Source organism: Watersipora subatra, unplaced genomic scaffold (assembly GCF_963576615.1).
Source record: "Watersipora subatra unplaced genomic scaffold, tzWatSuba1.1 SCAFFOLD_26, whole genome shotgun sequence".
Taxonomy (NCBI): Eukaryota; Metazoa; Bryozoa; class Gymnolaemata; order Cheilostomatida; family Watersiporidae; genus Watersipora; species Watersipora subatra.
The window spans coordinates 798,981-819,417 of NW_027045215.1; the positions used below are offsets into that span (position 1 = coordinate 798,981).

General features: G+C 36.5%; 1 protein-coding gene across 3 annotated transcripts; it reads right to left on the reverse strand.

Annotated features, from left to right (window-relative positions):
* Nucleotides 1–216: 216 nt before the first annotated feature.
* Nucleotides 217–8,718, reverse strand: LOC137409986 (kinesin-like protein KIF21A). 3 transcript variants are annotated; one of them, XM_068095612.1, is made up of 8 exons: nucleotides 8,560–8,718; nucleotides 8,190–8,391; nucleotides 6,633–6,741; nucleotides 6,369–6,549; nucleotides 4,535–4,721; nucleotides 2,445–2,745; nucleotides 1,680–1,879; nucleotides 217–680 (listed from the first exon to the last, which is right to left on the reverse strand). In XM_068095612.1, the coding sequence occupies exons 2-5, from the start codon at nucleotides 8,268–8,270 to the stop codon at nucleotides 4,553–4,555; spliced, it is 540 nt and encodes a 179-aa protein (XP_067951713.1). In that variant the 5' UTR covers nucleotides 8,271–8,391; nucleotides 8,560–8,718; the 3' UTR covers nucleotides 217–680; nucleotides 1,680–1,879; nucleotides 2,445–2,745; nucleotides 4,535–4,552. The 3 variants fall into 3 exon arrangements, with proteins under 3 accessions (XP_067951713.1, XP_067951714.1, XP_067951712.1); XM_068095613.1 differs by having other exon boundaries at nucleotides 4,553–4,721; nucleotides 8,190–8,718; XM_068095611.1 differs by lacking the exons at nucleotides 6,369–6,549; nucleotides 6,633–6,741; nucleotides 8,190–8,391; nucleotides 8,560–8,718 and having other exon boundaries at nucleotides 4,553–4,647.
* Nucleotides 8,719–20,437: the final 11,719 nt, after the last annotated feature.

The following is a 20,437-nucleotide window of genomic DNA, read 5'->3' on the forward strand; positions in this document are numbered from 1 at the left end:
AGGTGAATTATCATATCTATAAATGCATGCTTTTATTGGACCGAGGATGCAAACGCATGCAGCTCAACAATGAAACACTCAACTATTGATGTTATTGTATAGTTTTAATAAAATTAGACTAGCTGTGAGCCAATGTTGTTATGATAAACATATGTAGGTACCTTACAAAATTAGAGCAAAGTAAAAGGATTCGTGTTGATACATAAGACAGCTCCATTACTCTTAAAGTTAGTTTATTTTTGAGATAATTTCAACGAACAAGATTGAATACAATAAAGCCTATTGCACCAAAAATAAATGCGCATTTCGAAAATCTACGGCCAGTTAAAACAGACAAAGTGTTTAAAAGGTTAAAATAAATATCGACGAGAAGAGAAGAATAATTGCATCGATGGATATGATGTAACATCATGATAATCTTTGACACGAAAGAGTTTATAGTCGGATGTGTCCTAGGAATATAGACACATGCAAAGTACATGGGTCAAACAATTTGAACATTGATTTAAAAAAGGAATGTATAAGATAATTTTCCTGCATAGTCATCAACCGTAAAGAAAACAAAAATAGCTACATAAATACAGACAAAAAATATGAGAATATGGAGAATGAATCTGTGCTTTGGCTATGAACTGTATAGTTTATGTGGGTCCATCCACCAGATCCTTATCGTGCAATCACTGAAAGAGCATGAACCATGTCTGTTATACATGCTAAATCGTGGCGCATGAAAAGTTCTTGGACAAAGAACAAGATATGTTGGTACAACCAACCAAAGTTATCAACTTCTCCATTTGGCATATTTACACAATTCACACAATGATGCTATTGAATAACTATAAAAGAAACTGTCAGCCCAATATATTGCATTTATTTAAGATTTTGTTTGACGTATCAACAACGTTGGATGCTTAAGGGGTTCTAGTCGCGTTAAAAATATCAATCGGTTTTGCTCCCAATTGACAAAGTAGCATCGCAATCATTTGACCGCTATACAATTTGTAAAACGTCACTTTTGAGGCATCTGTATTGCCACACCGATCGACTAGGTAAGTAGTCACACAGTCAGTACAAAAATCATTAGTATTGCTTAAGCGAACGGTTCTCAGTAAATCAGGCAACAAGACGCTATGCGACTACTTGTGCTTACTCATGATTTATCATTAAAAATGGGTAAAAAATTTTGTGATTATACTCGAATACATACAGTAATCAGTGAATTAATTGGATTTAAGGAAAAGCCAGTAAATCTATACTATTTGGCTAATTGGCCAAGTGTCTCATTAGAACACATGGCTGACAGACGTAACATTAAATTTACAATAAGCTTACATAATTTGTATATTGAACAATTACCTACCTCTGGTGACAGTAAGTACTATATACTAGTTAGTAGATATAGTGAACAGTTACCTACCTCTGGTGACAGTAAGTACTATATACTAGTTAGTAGATATAGTGAACAGTTACCTACCTCTGGTGACAGTAAGTACTATATACTAGCTAGTAGATATAGTGAACAATTACCTACCTTTGGTGACGGTAAGTACTATTTACTAGCTAATAGATATACTGAAAAGTATCCTGCCTCTAATGGCAGTAAGTACGATATACTAGCTAGTAGATATATTGAACAATTACCTACCTCTAGTGACAGTAAGTACTATATACTACTTTACCTAGAGGCAGTAAAGAGATTGCTGCGGTTGGTAGCCATAGAGTTGACGGCTAATGAATGAGCACGCACTTCATTTAGCTGCTGGCAAGTCTCGTTTGACCGAATCTTCACAGTGCCAGAGCGACAGCAGCTTAGCAATATGTCATTATCTGGTAGCATGCACATGTCGGTGATCCAGTCCTTATGGGCGCCATTAACTGACTGAAAACAATGCAAGTTGAGGAATGAGGAACCAGGAGTTTGTTTGAAATTGACATTCAACTTAAGCGGAAAGGAGCGGCGTGAACTGCATTAAAGATGGTAAAGATTAAACACTGGCAAATCAACTTGTCCCTTTTGAATGAGTCAACAATGCAATCCTGCAATATGAAACTTTTAATCATAAACGAGTCTCTGTATTGTAACAAACCTACAAGACATTTGCAAATATTGGTGAGAGACACAGCATAATGTCTTGCGTATGACAGGTTGATCTGGTGAGACTGAACCAGATGGGCTCAACAATGCAGCAATGACTAGGTCTGACATATTTTATATTGACTCTGATCTCTAGGCCATCAAGTAGGATCACAATTGGATTGAGTGATTACCAGGAAAACCGATATACTGATATCAATCATTCACTCCATCTCAAATATTACTTCTAATAAAAAATATTTATTACAAAGTGGTGATCTTGATTGGTGACCATTACCGGAAATAACTATCACCTTTATTTTGCTACTAAATAGAGCAACACCTAGTATTGTAAAAACACCAATTTTACCTGTGGTTGAGAAGAGGGTTCACTGAGGTTCCATTTTTTGATACGCATATCCCGAGAACCACTAAAAAGGATGTCCTGACGATGCGCGAGACATTGAACACCATCATAGTGAGGAGGGTCCATAGTAAATTTGGCCTGAATTGGATAATTTGAAGTTTGTTCATTGGAAATATCAAATCCCTTAATTAGATGATCCTTGGAGCCAGTTAAGAGTTGTTCTTTCCCTCTTGAGTCGTTGTATAAACTAAGGCAAATAATCGGTGCTTGGTGGCCGCTAGCAACCTTTCCGACTGCCGATAGCCTGTAAGCGTACAATATTTTACAGATCACCAGCCTTGACAGTTTAAATGAATATAGCAATTAGTCATCAAAAAGGTGCAGAAGCTAAATTGCTAGATTTAGTTGTAAGTGCTGTTAACAATATATATATGGTTAAATGATGTTGTGCATGCAAGCGGACAACCAATGAAAAATAACTGTCAGTTACAAAATGCCACATGGGTAGATCAAATACACATTAGGAGTGACCCTTGGACTTATACAAAGAAAGAAGATTACGGTTGTGCGCATAAACCACTGATAGAAGAAAGGTTATAGCTGTGTACATAAACCACCTATAGATGAATGGTTATAGATGTGTACATAAACCACCTATGGAAGGTTATAGTTGTGTACATAAATCACCTATAGAAGAGAGTTACAACTGTGGTGGATTTTCTAAGATTCATACACCAACCTCTAATAATAGTAAGTACCATATACTAGCTAGTAGATATATGGATAAGTATCCTACCTCTAATGGCAGAAAGTACAATATACTAGCTTGTAGATATATGGAGAAGTACACTACTTCTAATGGCAGTAAGTACTATATACTAGCTAGTAGATATATGGAAAAATATCCTACCTCTAATGACTGTAAGTACAATATACTAGCTAGTAAATATATCGAGAAGTATCCTACCTCTAATGACAGTAAGTACAATAGAGCTAGTAGATATATCGAGAAGTATCCTACCTCTAATGACAGTAAGTACAATATACTAGCTAGTAGATATATCGAGAAGTATCCCACCTCTAATGACAGTAAGTACAATATACTAGCTAGTAGATATATCGAGAAGTATCCCACCTCTAATGACAGTAAGTACAATATACTAGCTAGTAGATATATCGAGAAGTATCCCACCTCTAATGACAGTAAGTACAATATACTAGCTAGTAGATATATCGAGAAGTATCCCACCTCTAATGACAGTAAGTACAATATACTAGCTAGTAGATATATCGAGAAGTATCCCACCTCTAATGACAGTAAGTACAATATACTAGCTAGTAGATATATCGAGAAGTATCCCACCTTGGATGTGGTATAAAAACCTTTTCATATTTTTTATTATTTTACCTATCTATAATTTTGCTTGTTACATTTGCATTAGACCCTTGCCATACGAAATAAATTTGTTCCGGTGTTGGCATCGTAACATAAAAATGTCGTATAGAGGGGTGTAGAAGCCCATCATGATTATTTAATACAAACACCCCTTGGTGAAAATCATCAAACTTTTATATTTTCGTACTGACAGATTGATCTGGTGAGACTGAACCAGATAGGCCCAACAATGCAGCAATGACTAGGTCTGACGTATTTTATAACGACTCTGATCTCCAGGCCATCAAGTGGGATCACGATTGGATTGAGTAATTACCAGGAAAAACTGATATACTGAAATTGATCATTCACTCCATCTCAAATTTTATGTGATGAACAACACTAAAAATTAATGAGAAAATATTATGTTAACCTTGGTAACTACAGTTACTAATACTAATATTTTTAAAGTGCTTTTAACAGAAATAGCTGTCAATGAGAGTGTGTGCCTCAAAATTCTCTAATTTTCGTAATCTTCAATTTTTTTTAACTGGAAAATTCTCAAACTATAATATACACAAATATTTACAAGGAAATTGAAGACAAGCCGGCATCCAAACTAAATCCATCATTCTCAGAGGGATTCTTAGCAACAACATTACATTTATGGACAACATACAAACTAACAAATGTAGATTTTTATTCTAGGGATCGTAACTGAAAAAAACGCATCAACTTATGTATTGAGGTCCCAGAGCTGAACGGTGGTTCCAGTAGTTGTGTATAGTTTATGACCATCTCTGCTGACTTGGATATCAAATATCTGCTGCTCTCCCTGTTGGAGAATGGCCTGACTGCTCGACGCTGGCTCCACAGGGATACTGTCATGCACCAGACCAGAGGAACTGCAACATAAGATATAAAACCTCACATTGTGTCCATCTCTGTTGGCACAGTATTCACTATAATAGGAACTAACCGTTATGATAGGAACTAACGGTTATGATAGGAACTAACCGTTATGATAGAAACTAACCGTTTTGATAGGAACTAACCGTAAGAATAGGAACTAACCGTTACGATAGGAACTAACCGTTACGATAGGAACTAACCGTTACGATGGGAACTAACCGTTACGATAGGAACTAACCGTTACGATAGGAACTAACCGTTACGATTGGAACTAACCTTTACGATGGGAACTAACCGTTACGATAGGAACTAACAGTTATTATAGGAACTACCCATTACGATAGGAACTAACCGTAAGGATAAGAACTAACCGTTACGATAGAAACTAACCATTACGATAGGAACTAACCGTTATGATAAAAACTAACAGTTATTATAGGAACTAACCGTTATGATAGGAACTAACCGTAAGGATAAGAACTAACCGTTACGATAGGAACTAACCATTACGATAAGAACTAACCGTTACGATAGGAACTAACCATTACGATAGCAACTAAACGTTATGATAGGAACTAACCGTAACGATAGGAACTAACCGTTATGATAGGCACTAACCGTAAGGATAGGAACTAACCGTAAGGATAGGAATTAACCGTTTTGATAGAAACTAACCGTAAGGATAGGAACTAACCGTTATCATAAGAACTAACCGCAAGGATAGGAACTAACCGTTACGATAGGAACTAACCGTTACGATAGGAACTAACCGTTATGATAGGAACTAATGGTTATGATAGGAACTAACCATTTTGATAGGAACTAACCGTAAGAATAGGAACTAACCGTTACGATAGGAACTAACCGTTACGATGGGAACTAACCGTTACGATAGGAACTAACCGTTACGATAGGAACTAACCGTTACGATTGGAACTAACAGTTATTATAGGAACTACCCATTATGATAGGAACTAACCGTAAGGATAAGAACTAACCGTTATGATAGAAACTAACCATTACGATAGGAACTAACCGTTATGATAAGAACTAACCGTAACGATAGGAACTAACCGTTATGATAGGCACTAACCGTAAGGATAGGAACTAACCGTAAGGATAGGAATTAACCGTTTTGACAGGAACTAACCGTAAGGATAGGAACTAACCGTTATCATAAGAACTAACCGCAAGGATAGGAACTAACCGTTACGATAGGAACTAACCGTTATGATAGGAACTAACGGTTATGATAGGAACTAACCGTTTTGATAGGAACTAACCGAAAGAATAGGAACTAACCGTTACGATAGGAACTAACCGTTACGATGGGAACTAACCGTTACAATAGGAACTAACCGTTACGATAGCAACTAACCGTTACGATTGGAACTAACCGTTATGATAGGAACTAACCTTTACGATAGGAACTAACCGTTACGATAGGAACTAACAGTTATTATAGGAACTACCCATTACGATAGGAACTAACTGTTATGATAGGAACTAACCGTTATGATAGGAACTAACTGTAATATCTTATGTTGGACAGTTTGACTGTATGTGTGGTAGAGAAGGTAACAAGTAGCCATATAAATGTAATTGCATCTGAAAGCAAGTATGAGTCGAGCTAGGCTTACCTGAGCACTGTTATACATTTAGCTCCAGCTCGGATGTCCCACATTTTGACAAATGAATTGGAGACAGTGTAGACAAGCCGGTTGACCTCGCAATATCGAACTTTGGAGACATAGTTAGGGTGGCCACCAAGACACAAAACTTCTGAACCAATTGACATGTTCCACACTTTGCACGTCAAGTCTGCGAGACAAAAGGAAACGCAGGTCAATTATGAGGTATTAGAATATGTTAGTGCGTTAGATTAGAGTCAACTTGACACTTACCTTTACTGCCAGAAACCAAAAGATTTTCGGCGGCACATATAGATAGTACAGCCTTTGTGTGACCAACTGCCTTCTTTACACATATGAGACTCTGGTTGGAGCTTGTCACCTGCAAGAGACCCACCCAAATGAAAACATGTAAATTTAAATAACAATGTTGCTGAGCTTCTAGTAACAACATCGCTATTACAATTTGATAAGGTTACACATACATAGCTCTTAGACAGAAACCAATCATACCTCCTATAAATGATCTACTGCAGGTATAAAGATGACTCGAAAATATCTTCACCCCAATGTTCTATTAGTGAAATTTTTTACGTCAATCGTTTTAAAGGCTTATGGGGAATAAAAATTATGCTTTCAACATATAATTATTTTACTTGCATATCGTGTAGTTAGTCTAATGCTAATTTAATGCTCTCTAGCCATTTTAATATATCAAAGAGTGCATCGCTTAGCCTAGAAAAACTAACATTAAAATCATAACGATTCCTAAAATTATTATTTTCTTGTAAAGAAGAGGTGCTGCAGTCCGTGGTTTGGTGTGCTACTAGAACACCAAAGGCAAAAAGTGGGGCTAGTTGGAAGAGTAGCGATTTGCCAACTCATAGCAATCAAAATAGAGGCTCATGAAGCAACGCGCTACAATAGGAGTACTTTGGAGCAGCATCACTCAATATTATCGTCATAAATAAACCTCTCCAAGTCGTTATACAATGGGACTACTATGGACTACGAATGCCTATTGTTTGCTCATCTGGCTCATCACTCGTGTTGTTTGAAAAGCAAACATTTGTAAGCACTTGCTTAGTTACAAGTTACTCCTAGGATGCCATGGCTAGTATCACCTCTCTAGTCAAGATACACAAGGTCATAAGGTCAATTGCCCAACTAGTTGCCTAGATTGTGTATAGATTGTGTGTAGACAAGTGTACCAGACACATGATGTAGCGAGGTTGTTTACAATACATTGTCGCATGGTAAAAATCATAGACTACAGAAAACGTATTGTAGGGCCATTCAAAAGGTTTACGCATTGGGCTTTTATCTAAGAGCTGATAACGCCAAAATTGAGTTGGCCCCTTCAAGGCAGTGAAACGCATCTGTTATAACAAACCACTCTGCGATTTGGTGCGCGCTCTTTGTTAATTCGTGCTATTTGAGACTAACAACACTAATTCTAGCCTGAGTTTCTAATTTCTAAGAGATGCAATATTCCTATTTAGTCCAACGTGAGCCGAATAGTATATCTTTAGGGGAATGGCATTAGGGCAACTGTTTGTTCAGTCTGAGACTTTTTGCAGCAGTACTCACTAAGCAATGCTCTAGAAACACGCGACTGTTCATCATCGTGATTATGAAATGTTTTTTCCATGCTCAGTTAATATTTGTTTTTGAATGATTTTAATGATGTTGGAGGTATCACAGTAAGTTAGTATTAGGCTGTATAGACTCACATACATGCAAATCCAGCTCATAATTTGTTAGTCAACACATGAAGACAATTACGTAAGTAGTTCAACGGGTTAAACTTGAAAACTTGGGCCTCATTACTTTGTCACAGCTGCTGACGGTGCCAAAGCTCTGCGCCTTTTTATTTTGTGTGCCGCCAGTTTGTGTGTTGGTGAGCCTCATGAATACATTAGTACTGTCAGAGTCCTGGAGTGGCTGGCGTCTCCTGCTCAGCGATGGCGAGGATGGGGGTGTCAACCGCACGTCTTTTATTTCAGAAGTGGTCAACTGTGATTTATCTCTGCTGAAATTAAAATAGCAGAATAAAATTCAGCCTGCAGAGCAAGAGAATCATTATAGCTCATAGTGCAAAATGGAATATTTAAATTTGGAGAGACACTTTCATGAACTTTTTTATACTAAAATTTAAGGCTATACCAGTTACAGAATTGTCACCCTTTTATTAACACACTTCTTTGTTTAAGTGAAATCTCTCCTGACAGCTCTGCCAGGTCTTCTTGAAGATGGTCAGACTCTACAAGAATTAGAAATGATAAAAACCAGCTGATTATATCAAGTCCTGATGAGCATATGAAGGTTTTAGCAATGCTTTCGACCAGTATTCATATGGGTAGAATAGCACCAGTGTATATACGTATATGGGTAGAATAGTTACCAGTGTATATACGTATATGGGTAGAATAGTACCGGTATCTATACGTATATGGGTAGAATTGTACCGGTATCTATATGGGTGCTATTCTACCTAGTATAGATACTGGGTAGAATAGTATCTATATGGGTAATCTTGGCCTTCACCTTTAAACGGTTGCATCAACCAAGGGTGATCAACTGATCAAGGCGGCAAAAGAAATTAACTGAAAGCAGCTGTCATATATGTTATAGCAGTTGTTATATATGTTATAGCAGTTGTTATATATGTTATAGCAGCTGTTATATATGTTATAGTAGCTGTTATATATGATATAGCAGCTGTTATATATGTCAAAATATGATGCTAGTAAGCGATCAATGAAAGTAATCTAGACTTGCACACTACGCTTACTGCTTCTAGCGAGCTGCTCTTCCTTGTGTTAGTCTAGCAAAACATTATCGAATTAATTGTTACATGATATACCTTACCCGCCTTAGCTTATTATGGCATAGACTTATTATGGCAATAACTCACTTAACAAGTTGTATACCATTACTGTTAACAAACTGTAGATTTCACCTTAGTTGGTGGTCTTTAATACTTCTGAAAAACTCAGATTTTGCCCCCAAGTGAACAATAGTCTAGAGACACCTCATTTAATACTCTAACATAGAATTCAATTCTTTTTTAAAAATTACAGATAAATAATTTATAGATAGGCTAACTTTCAATATTATTTGCGTTCAACAAAGTTTACATAAGTTGGTCAAGCACAATGTTCAAATACTATTTGACGAAGAAAAATGTAACTAGCAGTTGTGACAGAGCTAAAACATAAGTTAATCATGTAAAATGTATCAAATAGTTTGTAGCTCTGAAAGTTTCAAGTTAATTACAAAAGATACATGAACGCTACGTTTTTTGCGGCGTTAAGAAGAAAAGCAACAAATGACAGCCACTGACTTACATTTAAAAAATGTGTCAAAATGTGTAAGAGTTGAGGCTGTTGTGGCTAGACACACAAAATAACACGTCACATTGACAAATAAATGGACGAGTGCGAATTAGCCTTTACCAGGCGAAGGCCATGACATTCTTGTTAGATTATTTATTATCAATAGTTGTTATTATTAGCGTTTTTAAGGAAATTTTGTTGTATAAATTTTACTGTTGGTTTTGAGAGAGAATAAATTGATTGGTTAAAAAAGGTCAGACTTTACAGAATCCAGCTAGTTTTTTTCTGCCTTAACAAAACAACAACTTAAAAGCATTCTATATAAAACATGTAATATAATTATTAGGTTAACAAAACTGTGTTTTGCCAAATAAACAACGACATTGATTCAAATTGTCTTTGTAATTTATTCAAATATCCATTCGCATCTTACTGACACTTAACAATGATTGAACAATGCGTGCAGAGTTATTGAAATTAATAATAAATGCCTGTTCAATAAATCAATAAAGGTCAGTATTACCTGAGGTATTGAAGAAACGGAATTGTTATCCATTTCAGTAGGAAGTGTTTGCACAGAACTATCACCACTAGTGCCACAGCTATACCGTTCTAGATCTCTGCAGGCAGAAAAAGTAGGTCAAGGCCGGTCATACGGAGCAAGTTAAGGCCTGTCATACAGAGTAAGTTAAGGCCTGTCATACAGGGTAAGTTAAGGGCTGTCATACAGAGTAAGTTAAAGCCTGTCATACGGAGCAAGTTAAGGGCTGTCATACAGAGTGAGTTAAGGCCTGTCATACAGAGTAAGTTAAAGCTTGTCATACGGAGCAAGTTAAAGCTTGTCATACAGAGTAAGTTAAGGCCTTTCATACAGAGTAAGTTAAAGCCTGTCATACGGAGTAAGTTAAGGCCTGCCATACGGAGCAAGTTAAGGGCTGTCATACAGAGTAAGTTAAAGCCTGTCATACAGAGCAAGTTAAAGCCTGTCATACGGAGCAAGTTAAGGCCTTTTATACAGAGTAAGTTAAGGCCTGTCATACAGAGTAAGGTAAAGCCTGTCATACGGAGTAAGTTAAGGCCTGCCATACGGAGCAAGTTAAGGGCTGTCATACAGAGTAAGTTAAAGCCTGTCATACAGAGTAAGTTAAAGCCTGTCATACAGAGTAAGTTAAGGCCGGTCATACAGAGTGAGTTAAGGCCTGTCATACAGAGTGAGTTAAGGCCTGTCATACAGAGTGAGTTAAGGCCTGTCATACAGAGAGCTAAAAGCTACTAAAACTGATAGTAGCTATTTACTATAAATACTATTTACTGTGTATGTGAACTTGTAGCTGTCATAGATAGATTTGCTGGAGCTCACCCTATAAAATTTTACTTGCATTCACAAACATGAATTAATGCAATGTCCGTAGTCATGTATTTTAATAATCATTTTATTGCACTAGTGCTTTAAAAAAATTTCGAAAAAGATTCAATGTCCAGTAAACTGATGCAAATAGAAACAATCACATTAACCTTAACACAAGAGAAGATCTTAACACAAGAGAAGGTACCACAGCTTATAACTACAGGTAGATCTTAACACAAGAGAAGGTGAACCACAGCTTATAACTACAGGTAGATTTTAACACAAGAGAAGGTAACACAGCTTATAACTACAGGTAGATCTTAACACAAGAGAAGGTACCACAGCTTATAACTACAGGTAGACCTTAACACAAGAGAAGGTAACACAGCTTATAACTACAACCATCTGCAAGACATTTCACATTCTCTTTGATAATCCTTAACACTATGGTAGTAAACGTAGAGTGTTTAGAATATTTGGCCGGCTTACATTCTTGTTGCGACTGTATAGTTATCCCGGAATCCTGCAAAACCTGGTCTAAAAGCTGATCCCGTAACCTAGAATCCATCTGCATTTTATCGTAGCGAGCAGTCAACTCCTTGAATTGAGATTCTTTCTGAGTACAAGCAAAGCCCTGAGTGAGAGCGAGTGAGAGAAGGTGCTCCAACAGATACTTGCTTTCATCAACAGAGGAGACATCCAAAGCTTTTGTCAAACTAGTCTCATCCTAACAAGTAAGGTAGTATGTGTAATGAGCACATTTTGTAATATGGTTCAGAGACATCATTACAAGCAATATAACAACCAGTTCTTCGAGTTGCGTTGTGATTGCAAAAGCAATGACCAAATTTGATGCTCAAACCAAAAAGCTATCGCAATATGTAAATGTAACTTGTTTTGTCGTAATATAACCTGATAAAAACTAATGAAAAAGGACTCAAGAAAAAAACAGCAGGGGTTCATTCTATAAGAATATATAACATGTTAACTGTTTCTTGAATCTATGAGAAGAATTTGAGCCATAATAAAATTATTGATATAGGAATAAAAGTGTCATTTCTTCTAGTGAATAACGACAGGTTAAAAGATTATCTTGGCTTATAATAATATTTTATATGAGAGACAAGATAGATATGAAAGGGCATGCAAGTCGTACGATGAGGTTTAGAGGTTGTTAGAGGGGTAGCGTTTTAAACATAACATGAACTGCTTCTAGTGAATTATTGAGAAAATGTTTCCAGTCGATAGGAGATGAACTCATTGTGGATGTCAAATAAAGGTGAAAGATTATAGATTCTGAATTAACAAAATCAAATGTTGCTGCATGACTGTAGAAGATAACTTTACTGATTTACATGCGCTTACGTAAATTCGAGTATAGCCATCTATGGGAACGGGCCGATAAATGGGAATTGTTAGCTAAGCCCGCTGTAACATTAAAAAGGATAAATAAAGCAATGAATAATTACTAAACATACAACACACTGATGAAATATATTAGGTAAATGCTTAGACAGGAAGCAATGCGAGATTACTAAATGCTTAGACAGGAAGCAATGCAAGGTTAGTAAATGCTTAGACAGGAAGCAATGCGAGATTACTAAATGCTTAGACAGGAAGCAATGCGAGGTTAGTAAATGCTTAGACAGGAAGCAATGTGAGATTAGTAAATGCTTAGACAGGAAGCAATGCGAGGTTAGTAAATGCTTAGACAGAAAGCAATGCGAGATTAGTAAATGCTTAGACAGGAAGCAATGCAAGGTTAGTAAATGCTTAGACAGGAAGCAATGCGAGGTTAGTAAATGCTTAGACAGGAAGCAATGCGAGGTTAGTAAATGCTTAGACAGGAAGCAATGCGAGGTTAGTAAATGCTTAGACAAGAAGTAATGCGAGGTTAGTAAATGCTTAGACAGGAAGCAATGCGAGGTTAGTAAATGCTTAGACAGGAAGCAATGCGAGGTTAGTAAATGCTTAGACAGGAAACAATGCAAAGTTAGTAAATGCTAGCAGTAGCCACTACAAGCCTAAGCAGACGCATAACAAAAGCAAATGAACAAACCTTCGCCTCCTCTTCCATCTGCATGATATTGTTTTGGCACTCAGACACGTTACTCTGAATGTATGTCATATTGGTGCTCATCGTCTCCAGCTGATCTTCTAGGTTCATGGCGACAGTCGTCTGCAAATGAATAGGAGTTACACAACGACTACCTTGAGCGTGGTTCTCATATATGCCGCAAAGCACCGGCAACAGCACCGCAGGCTATGGCGGTGAAATGTGAGCCTACACGCCGGGTACCGCCGAGTACCACCGGTAGTTGCCGGCAGTTAACACAAGAGTTTAGCGCTGTTCAAATTTCGCAAATAGCCGCAAGCAAAACCTTCCTGAAATGCACTGTACAGGTAAAGGTCACCATTATCAAAATGGCGTGGCGAGCGAACATTTTATGTGAAGCTGCGATTATGTTTAGCAATGCAGCTTTAGATGTGAACAGAAGCTGCCGATCCTAACGTAGCAAGCGTTTTGCTGCGCAAGTTACCGCCGGAGTCTCGCAATCGATATGGAAACCAGACTTTAGCAGCTATGAAGATGAGTTGAACATATCATCAACAAAATTTCAGCGCAATATAGTGTAACCGTGACATTACTGATTACTCTATGCAATGTAATGATTATGCCAGCAATTATCAAATAAGAGTCTGTAGAGAGTTTTCTGTTCAACAGAACAGAAAACATTAGAGAAACACAAGGAATAAGGCATTGGCTATTTACGCTGGCAAAATTATTATTTGCAAAAACACCACACACCCCTGATGGCTGTGTAGTAATAGAAGAAACTGATGTATTTGTGATTGGTTAAAAGTGTTGATCCCTGATTAACATAATCATGACACCAATTTGTTCATTTTCACAGTAAACCGATTTTTTTTGAAAGTTGCTTTGAACTAGTGACAACGATGACCAACAAGTATTTATATATGAAAAAGGCTGTTACTTGCTGTAAAAGATATGTGATGAACACTGGTGTAAATTGGAACTGCTTGCATAAAATTTCAGGATATGTTAGATTAAATATTTTAAAGACCTAAGTTTTACTTGCAGTTTGATACAATTCATCAGCCTGAGTTCAAGTTGTAGTTGGACGATTTTAGATTATAAGTTGATGGATCTTTTTTTAAGAAAACACAAGTGTAAATAGCTGTACAAACATTAGTGCAATGATAAACTATGGTTTACCCATATCTACTATATATATATATATATATATATATATATATATATATATATATATATATATATATATATATACACATATATATAGTGTTAATACAATCATGTTCCAATAAGGGTAATGACAACATCCAATAGATGTTTTGATCTTTACTTGACCTAGGTTGATACTTGTAAAACATAACTAGTTATTCAGTAGTCTCGATCTGTGTAGTCGCAGCAGATGTTTATGCCATATGTCAGCTAAGAAATTTGCCCATTTTAAGAGCCTAAGAGTAATGACTATACATGTGTCCGACCTCATTTCTCCTAATGGCAGTGTCCAGCCTTTTACTGTACGCATCTATCTTCTTGCTGAGCTGTTCTCGCTTGTTAATGTGAAGATCCATCTCAGCTTCCATGTTGGCAATTGTCTGTTTCCGCACAACAACGGATGTAATGTACCGCTCAAGCTTGTCCCACTTGCTTTTCGCCACCTGAGTTAGAGTAATCGAGTAAAACGTAGTGTCCATTAGCACAGAGGACAAAACAACATAATATGTGTATATATAAGAAACATGCCATACACAAAAAAAATACTCTTCCAATTTAAGTGGCAGATTATTTTATATTACTTTAGGTTTAGCTGTAATCAGTAGAAAAAGTCACTAGTAAGTTGAGATTATAACAACAGGCTGTGAGAAACTTTGATATAAGAGGTGACATGAGATAACATGAGGTGCCATGAGATAACATGAGGTGACATGAGATAACATGAGGTGCCGTGAGATAACATGAGGTGACATGAGATAACATGAGATAACATGTGCTAGACGTATCAACAAAAGGCAAATAGTAAATCGCCGTCTGAGCAACAAGCAGTTATCTACTCTGCAATTGCTCATTTAACATTGTCTAGTTTTATCTCAGCTATAAGTTACGACCCAGTTAGTGCTATGGCCCAGCTATAAGTTGTTCTTCAGTAACTAACATTCGCTACCAGAATACTGTCCAGAAATGAAAATCATTCTGAAGCAAATTTGGCAGATTGATTGGGACAAAGAGGTTAAAAAAGACGATGCAAACAGTTACCTTGGGAGAGAAGAGAAGAGCTGCTGACTTGTGCCTAGAAGCAGAAGATGATGAAGTCTTGCCAGATGAATTTTCATGGGAGAGGTTTGCCCTATTTTTGGCCATCACCCTGGAAGAGGCGGACGAGTCTCTTTGTCTTTTCCTCAACTGACTGACCTCTTCGTGCTTGCGCTGGCAACGCAATACGCTGACTTATGCAAAGGCTAGGATAAAATAAAAATGATTTATATGTCAAGGATACATGAAATGTCGATGGCTATCCCAAGCCACCTACTTTTTACGACAGAATTAATTAAAACATCAGTAGACTGTTATATTCGTCCTGTAATTAATGAAGGCACTCTTTGAAAACTTAGAGACCAACATTTGAGTGTTGTTAAAGACCAACCTTGAGTATGGCATCTTTCTGTCTGTTTTGCAACTCCAACATGCGCACCTGATTGTCTCGTTGCCGCTTCTCTTTTTTCAGCTGTAGCAGCTCCTTATTCTTTCGTTGGTCACTAATCTTATTCTTCTCTGATTCCGTCTTCATTTGTGCCATCAGTCGCACCTGCAATAGCATCACCATAGTTGTCGAGATCTCCAAAACCAAGATCATGTGGTGGTGTAATAGTCAACACAACACATTACGAAGATCCCAAAAAACTCATACGCCAAACAATTATTTCCCATTCAAACTTTTCCCTGACTAACACAGATATAAATATAGTAGTGATGTCTCTCTGTGTAGGATTAAGTAAGACATAAATAAATATAGTGGTGATATCTCTTTGTGTAGGATTAACTAGCACATATAAATATAGTGGTGATATCTCTGTGTAGGATTAACTAGCACATATAAATATAGTGGTGATATCTCTGTGTAGGATTGACTAACACATATAAATATAGTGGTGATATATCTCTGTGTAGGATTAACTAATACATATAAATATAGTGGTGATATCTCTGTGTAGGATTAACTAGCACATATAAATATAGTGGTGATATCTCTCTGTGTAGGATTAACTAACACATATAAATATAGTGGTGATATCTCTGTGTAGGATTAACTAGCACATATAAATATAGTGGTGATGTCTCTCTGTGTAGGATTAACTAGCACATATAAATATAGTGGTGATATCTCTCTGTGTAGGATTAACTAACACATATAAATATAATGGTGATATCTCTGTGTAGGATTAACTAACACAGGTATAAATATAGCGGTGATTTCTCTCTTTGTAGGATTAACTAACACATATAAATATAGTGGTGATATCTCTGTGTAGGATTAACTAGCACATATAAATATAGTGGTGATATCTCTCTGTGTAGGATTAACTAGCACATATAAATATAGTGGTGATATCTCTGTGTAGGATTAACTAACACATATAAATATAGTAGTGATATCTGTGTGTAGGATTAACTAACACAGATATAAATATAGTGGTGATATCTCTGTGTGTAGGATTTACTAGCACATATATAAATATAGTGGTGATGTCTCTCTGTGTAGGATTAACTAACACATATAAATATAGTGGTGATATCTGTGTGTAGGATTAACTAACACAGATATAAATATAGTGGTGATATCTCTGTGTGTAGGATTAACTAACACATATAAATATAGTGGTGATATCTCTCTGTGTAGGATTAACTAACACAGGTATAAATATAGCGGTGATTTCTCTCTTTGTAGGATTAACTAACACAGCTTTTGTATCGGTCAGCAAGCCTACCTTTATCTTCTTCATCACATTCAGTTCAGTACTATGGTCCCTGATGCGCCGGTCGTAGACAACTTGGTTCTTCATCATTTTGGCGTGCTCCTTTTTGGCAGTATTTACCTTATTGAGCTCCTGTTGCATGGTATCCAGCCGTTTCTCAAACTCCATTTTAACTTTGCGCACCTGCTCCTCCGACTGCTGCTTCTTGCTGCCTGAAAACAGAACTCACATAACAGTTTATTTCATTTGTATTTGCTATCCTGGTAACTGCTGTCCGGTTACGAATTAGCTGGTTGCAAAGCTAGCTACACGTTAAGATTATCAAACTCATACCAATTACTATCTAAATGACAGATTATTACACCGAAGCCATAGCACTGTATGGACTGAACTTTATAACTTGTTAAGAGCTAGCTGATTAACTGTTAACAGCTGATCTAACATATACTAGCTATAACAGCTGATCTAACATATACTAGCTATAACAGGAGGTTACCTAAGCTGCTTAGGACCTGGTTTCGTTCTCGTTCAACAGCCATTATTTGGTCCTGCAAGTTGCGCACTTTATCCTCGTAATGCTGACGAATTGTTTGCAGTTGTCGCTGGCTCCTTTCGAGTTCTTCAATCATTCTTTGTTTAAGTGAAATCTCTCCTGACAGCTCTGCCAGGTCTTCTTGAAGATGGTCAGACTCTACAAGAATTAGAAATGATAAAAACCAGCTGATTATATCAAGTCCTGATGAGCATATGAAGGTTTTAGCAATGCTTTCGACCAGTATTCATATGGGTAGAATAGCACCAGTGTATATACGTATATGGGTAGAATAGTTACCAGTGTATATACGTATATGGGTAGAATAGTACCGGTATCTATACGTATATGGGTAGAATTGTACCGGTATCTATATGGGTGCTATTCTACCTAGTATAGATACTGGGTAGAATAGTATCTATATGGGTAATCTTGGCCTTCACCTTTAAACGGTTGCATCAACCAAGGGTGATCAACTGATCAAGGTGGCAAAAGAAATTAACTGAAAGCAGCTGTCATATATGTTATAGCAGTTGTTATATATGTTATAGCAGTTGTTATATATGTTATAGCAGTTGTTATATATGTTATAGCAGCTGTTATATATGTTATAGTAGCTGTTATATATGATATAGCAGCTGTTATATATGTCAAAATATGATGCTAGTAAGCGATCAATGAAAGTAATCTAGACTTGCACACTACGCTTACTGCTTCTAGCGAGCTGCTCTTCCTTGTGTTAGTCTAGCAAAACATTATCGAATTAATTGTTACATGATATACCTTACCCGCCTTAGCTTATTATGGCATAGACTTATTATGGCAATAACTCACTTAACAAGTTGTATACCATTACTGTTAACAAACTGTAGATTTCACCTTAGTTGGTGGTCTTTAATACTTCTGAAAAACTCAGATTTTGCCCCCAAGTGAACAATAGTCTAGAGACACCTCATTTAATACTCTAACATAGAATTCAATTCTTTTTTAAAAATTACAGATAAATAATTTATAGATAGGCTAACTTTCAATATTATTTGCGTTCAACAAAGTTTACATAAGTTGGTAAAGCACAATGTTCAAATACTATTTGACGAAGAAAAATGTAACTAGCAGTTGTGACAGAGCTAAAACATAAGTTAATCATGTAAAATGTATCAAATAGTTTGTAGCTCTGAAAGTTTCAAGTTAATTACAAAAGATACATGAACGCTACGTTTTTTGCGGCGTTAAGAAGAAAAGCAACAAATGACAGCCACTGACTTACATTTAAAAAATGTGTCAAAATGTGTAAGAGTTGAGGCTGTTGTGGCTAGACACACAAAATAACACGTCACATTGACAAATAAATGGACGAGTGCGAATTAGCCTTTACCAGGCGAAGGCCATGACTTTCTTGTTAGATTTTTTATTATCATTAGTTGTTATTATTAGCGTTTTTAAGGAAATTTTGTTGTGTAAATTTTACTGTTGGTTTTGAGAGAGAATAAATTGATTGGTTAAAAAAGGTCAGACGTTACAGAATCCAGCTAGTTTTTTTCTGCCTTAAAGAATAGAGAAAGCATAATATTATTATGCTTTATTAGTTATCTTGAGGTGTTGACTGATGTTCTAAAAAAAGAATCAAGGAGATTGACCTCCTTGAAGCTGAGATATAGACAGCCAAACACAGGTCTACCTAATAAAGAATCAGAGGAAAACCCTTCGAAAATCCCGAAAACTGTGACGTTTAAAATCGACTTAATGGTCATGTGCCGGAGTTGCGCACCCTTACCGCCGTTACTTATAATGATTGTTTTGGCTACGAGATGTGAAACGCTTGTCGCGATAGTAAATAATTTACATACTAGCTCTGGTTTCTCAGGAAAATCATCCAAACATTGTATGGTAAAGGCATTTGCCCACAACCCCTCGCCATGATTTTTTAAAGCAGAAGAGCAGATTTTGACTATTGCGCTTCAAATTTTAACTCGATCTCCACGGATATGCTCCGAAGATCATCTGTTCAACGAACGGCGCGTGTATAGTCTATATGCGATATCCGCGATTGCAGTTTGTTTAGAATAAGAAATAGGAATGGGACTTTTTGTTCCCTTCATCATTTTTCTACTGTGTATCTACTGCAGCATTCAGTTTATTTTCATGATTATCGTCACTATTAACAGACTGGAAGTTCACTACAGCCATAATCTTAAAAAGACTAACTTGACCGTGCTGCTCTTGCTATAAGAAAAGAAAACGATAACTTTTGCTTTGATTTTTCTATTGATCTATTATCTTATCTATGATTATTTTTTATGATTTATATAATATTCATAATGCATATTATACAAAATAATAATATAACTGCGTATAGAATAAATGATGTAACTAATATAATTTGTAGAAAATTCCAAATGATAACCGAGATTGATGATTGATTTAATTGATTCTATTTATTAGCTATAGTTAAAAAATCTGAACAACGCTAAAGATGAGTCTGAATAGGGAAGCTAAGTAGGAGAACAACAAAACTGAGCTGAACTAGCAAGATAGCGAAATGTTGCGAAATAATAGATGCGTGTAGTTATTTTATGCTAAAACTAATCTACACGTCAGAGGGACTGGTTCGGAATTCTAGGAGCGATGATTGTTAGGCCCAATTTGATTGTTCTATACTTCCAGGGATTAAACCAATTAAAACGCCGTGATTGTTATAGGAGAGCGCATTAGTTGGCTTAATTGACCAATGGCACACAAGTCGATTTCATACGTCATATATTGATGATTACCAAAACACTTTTGTTTTTTTGGTAGACCTGTGTTTGGCTGGCTATATCTCAGCTTCTGGTTGGTCAAT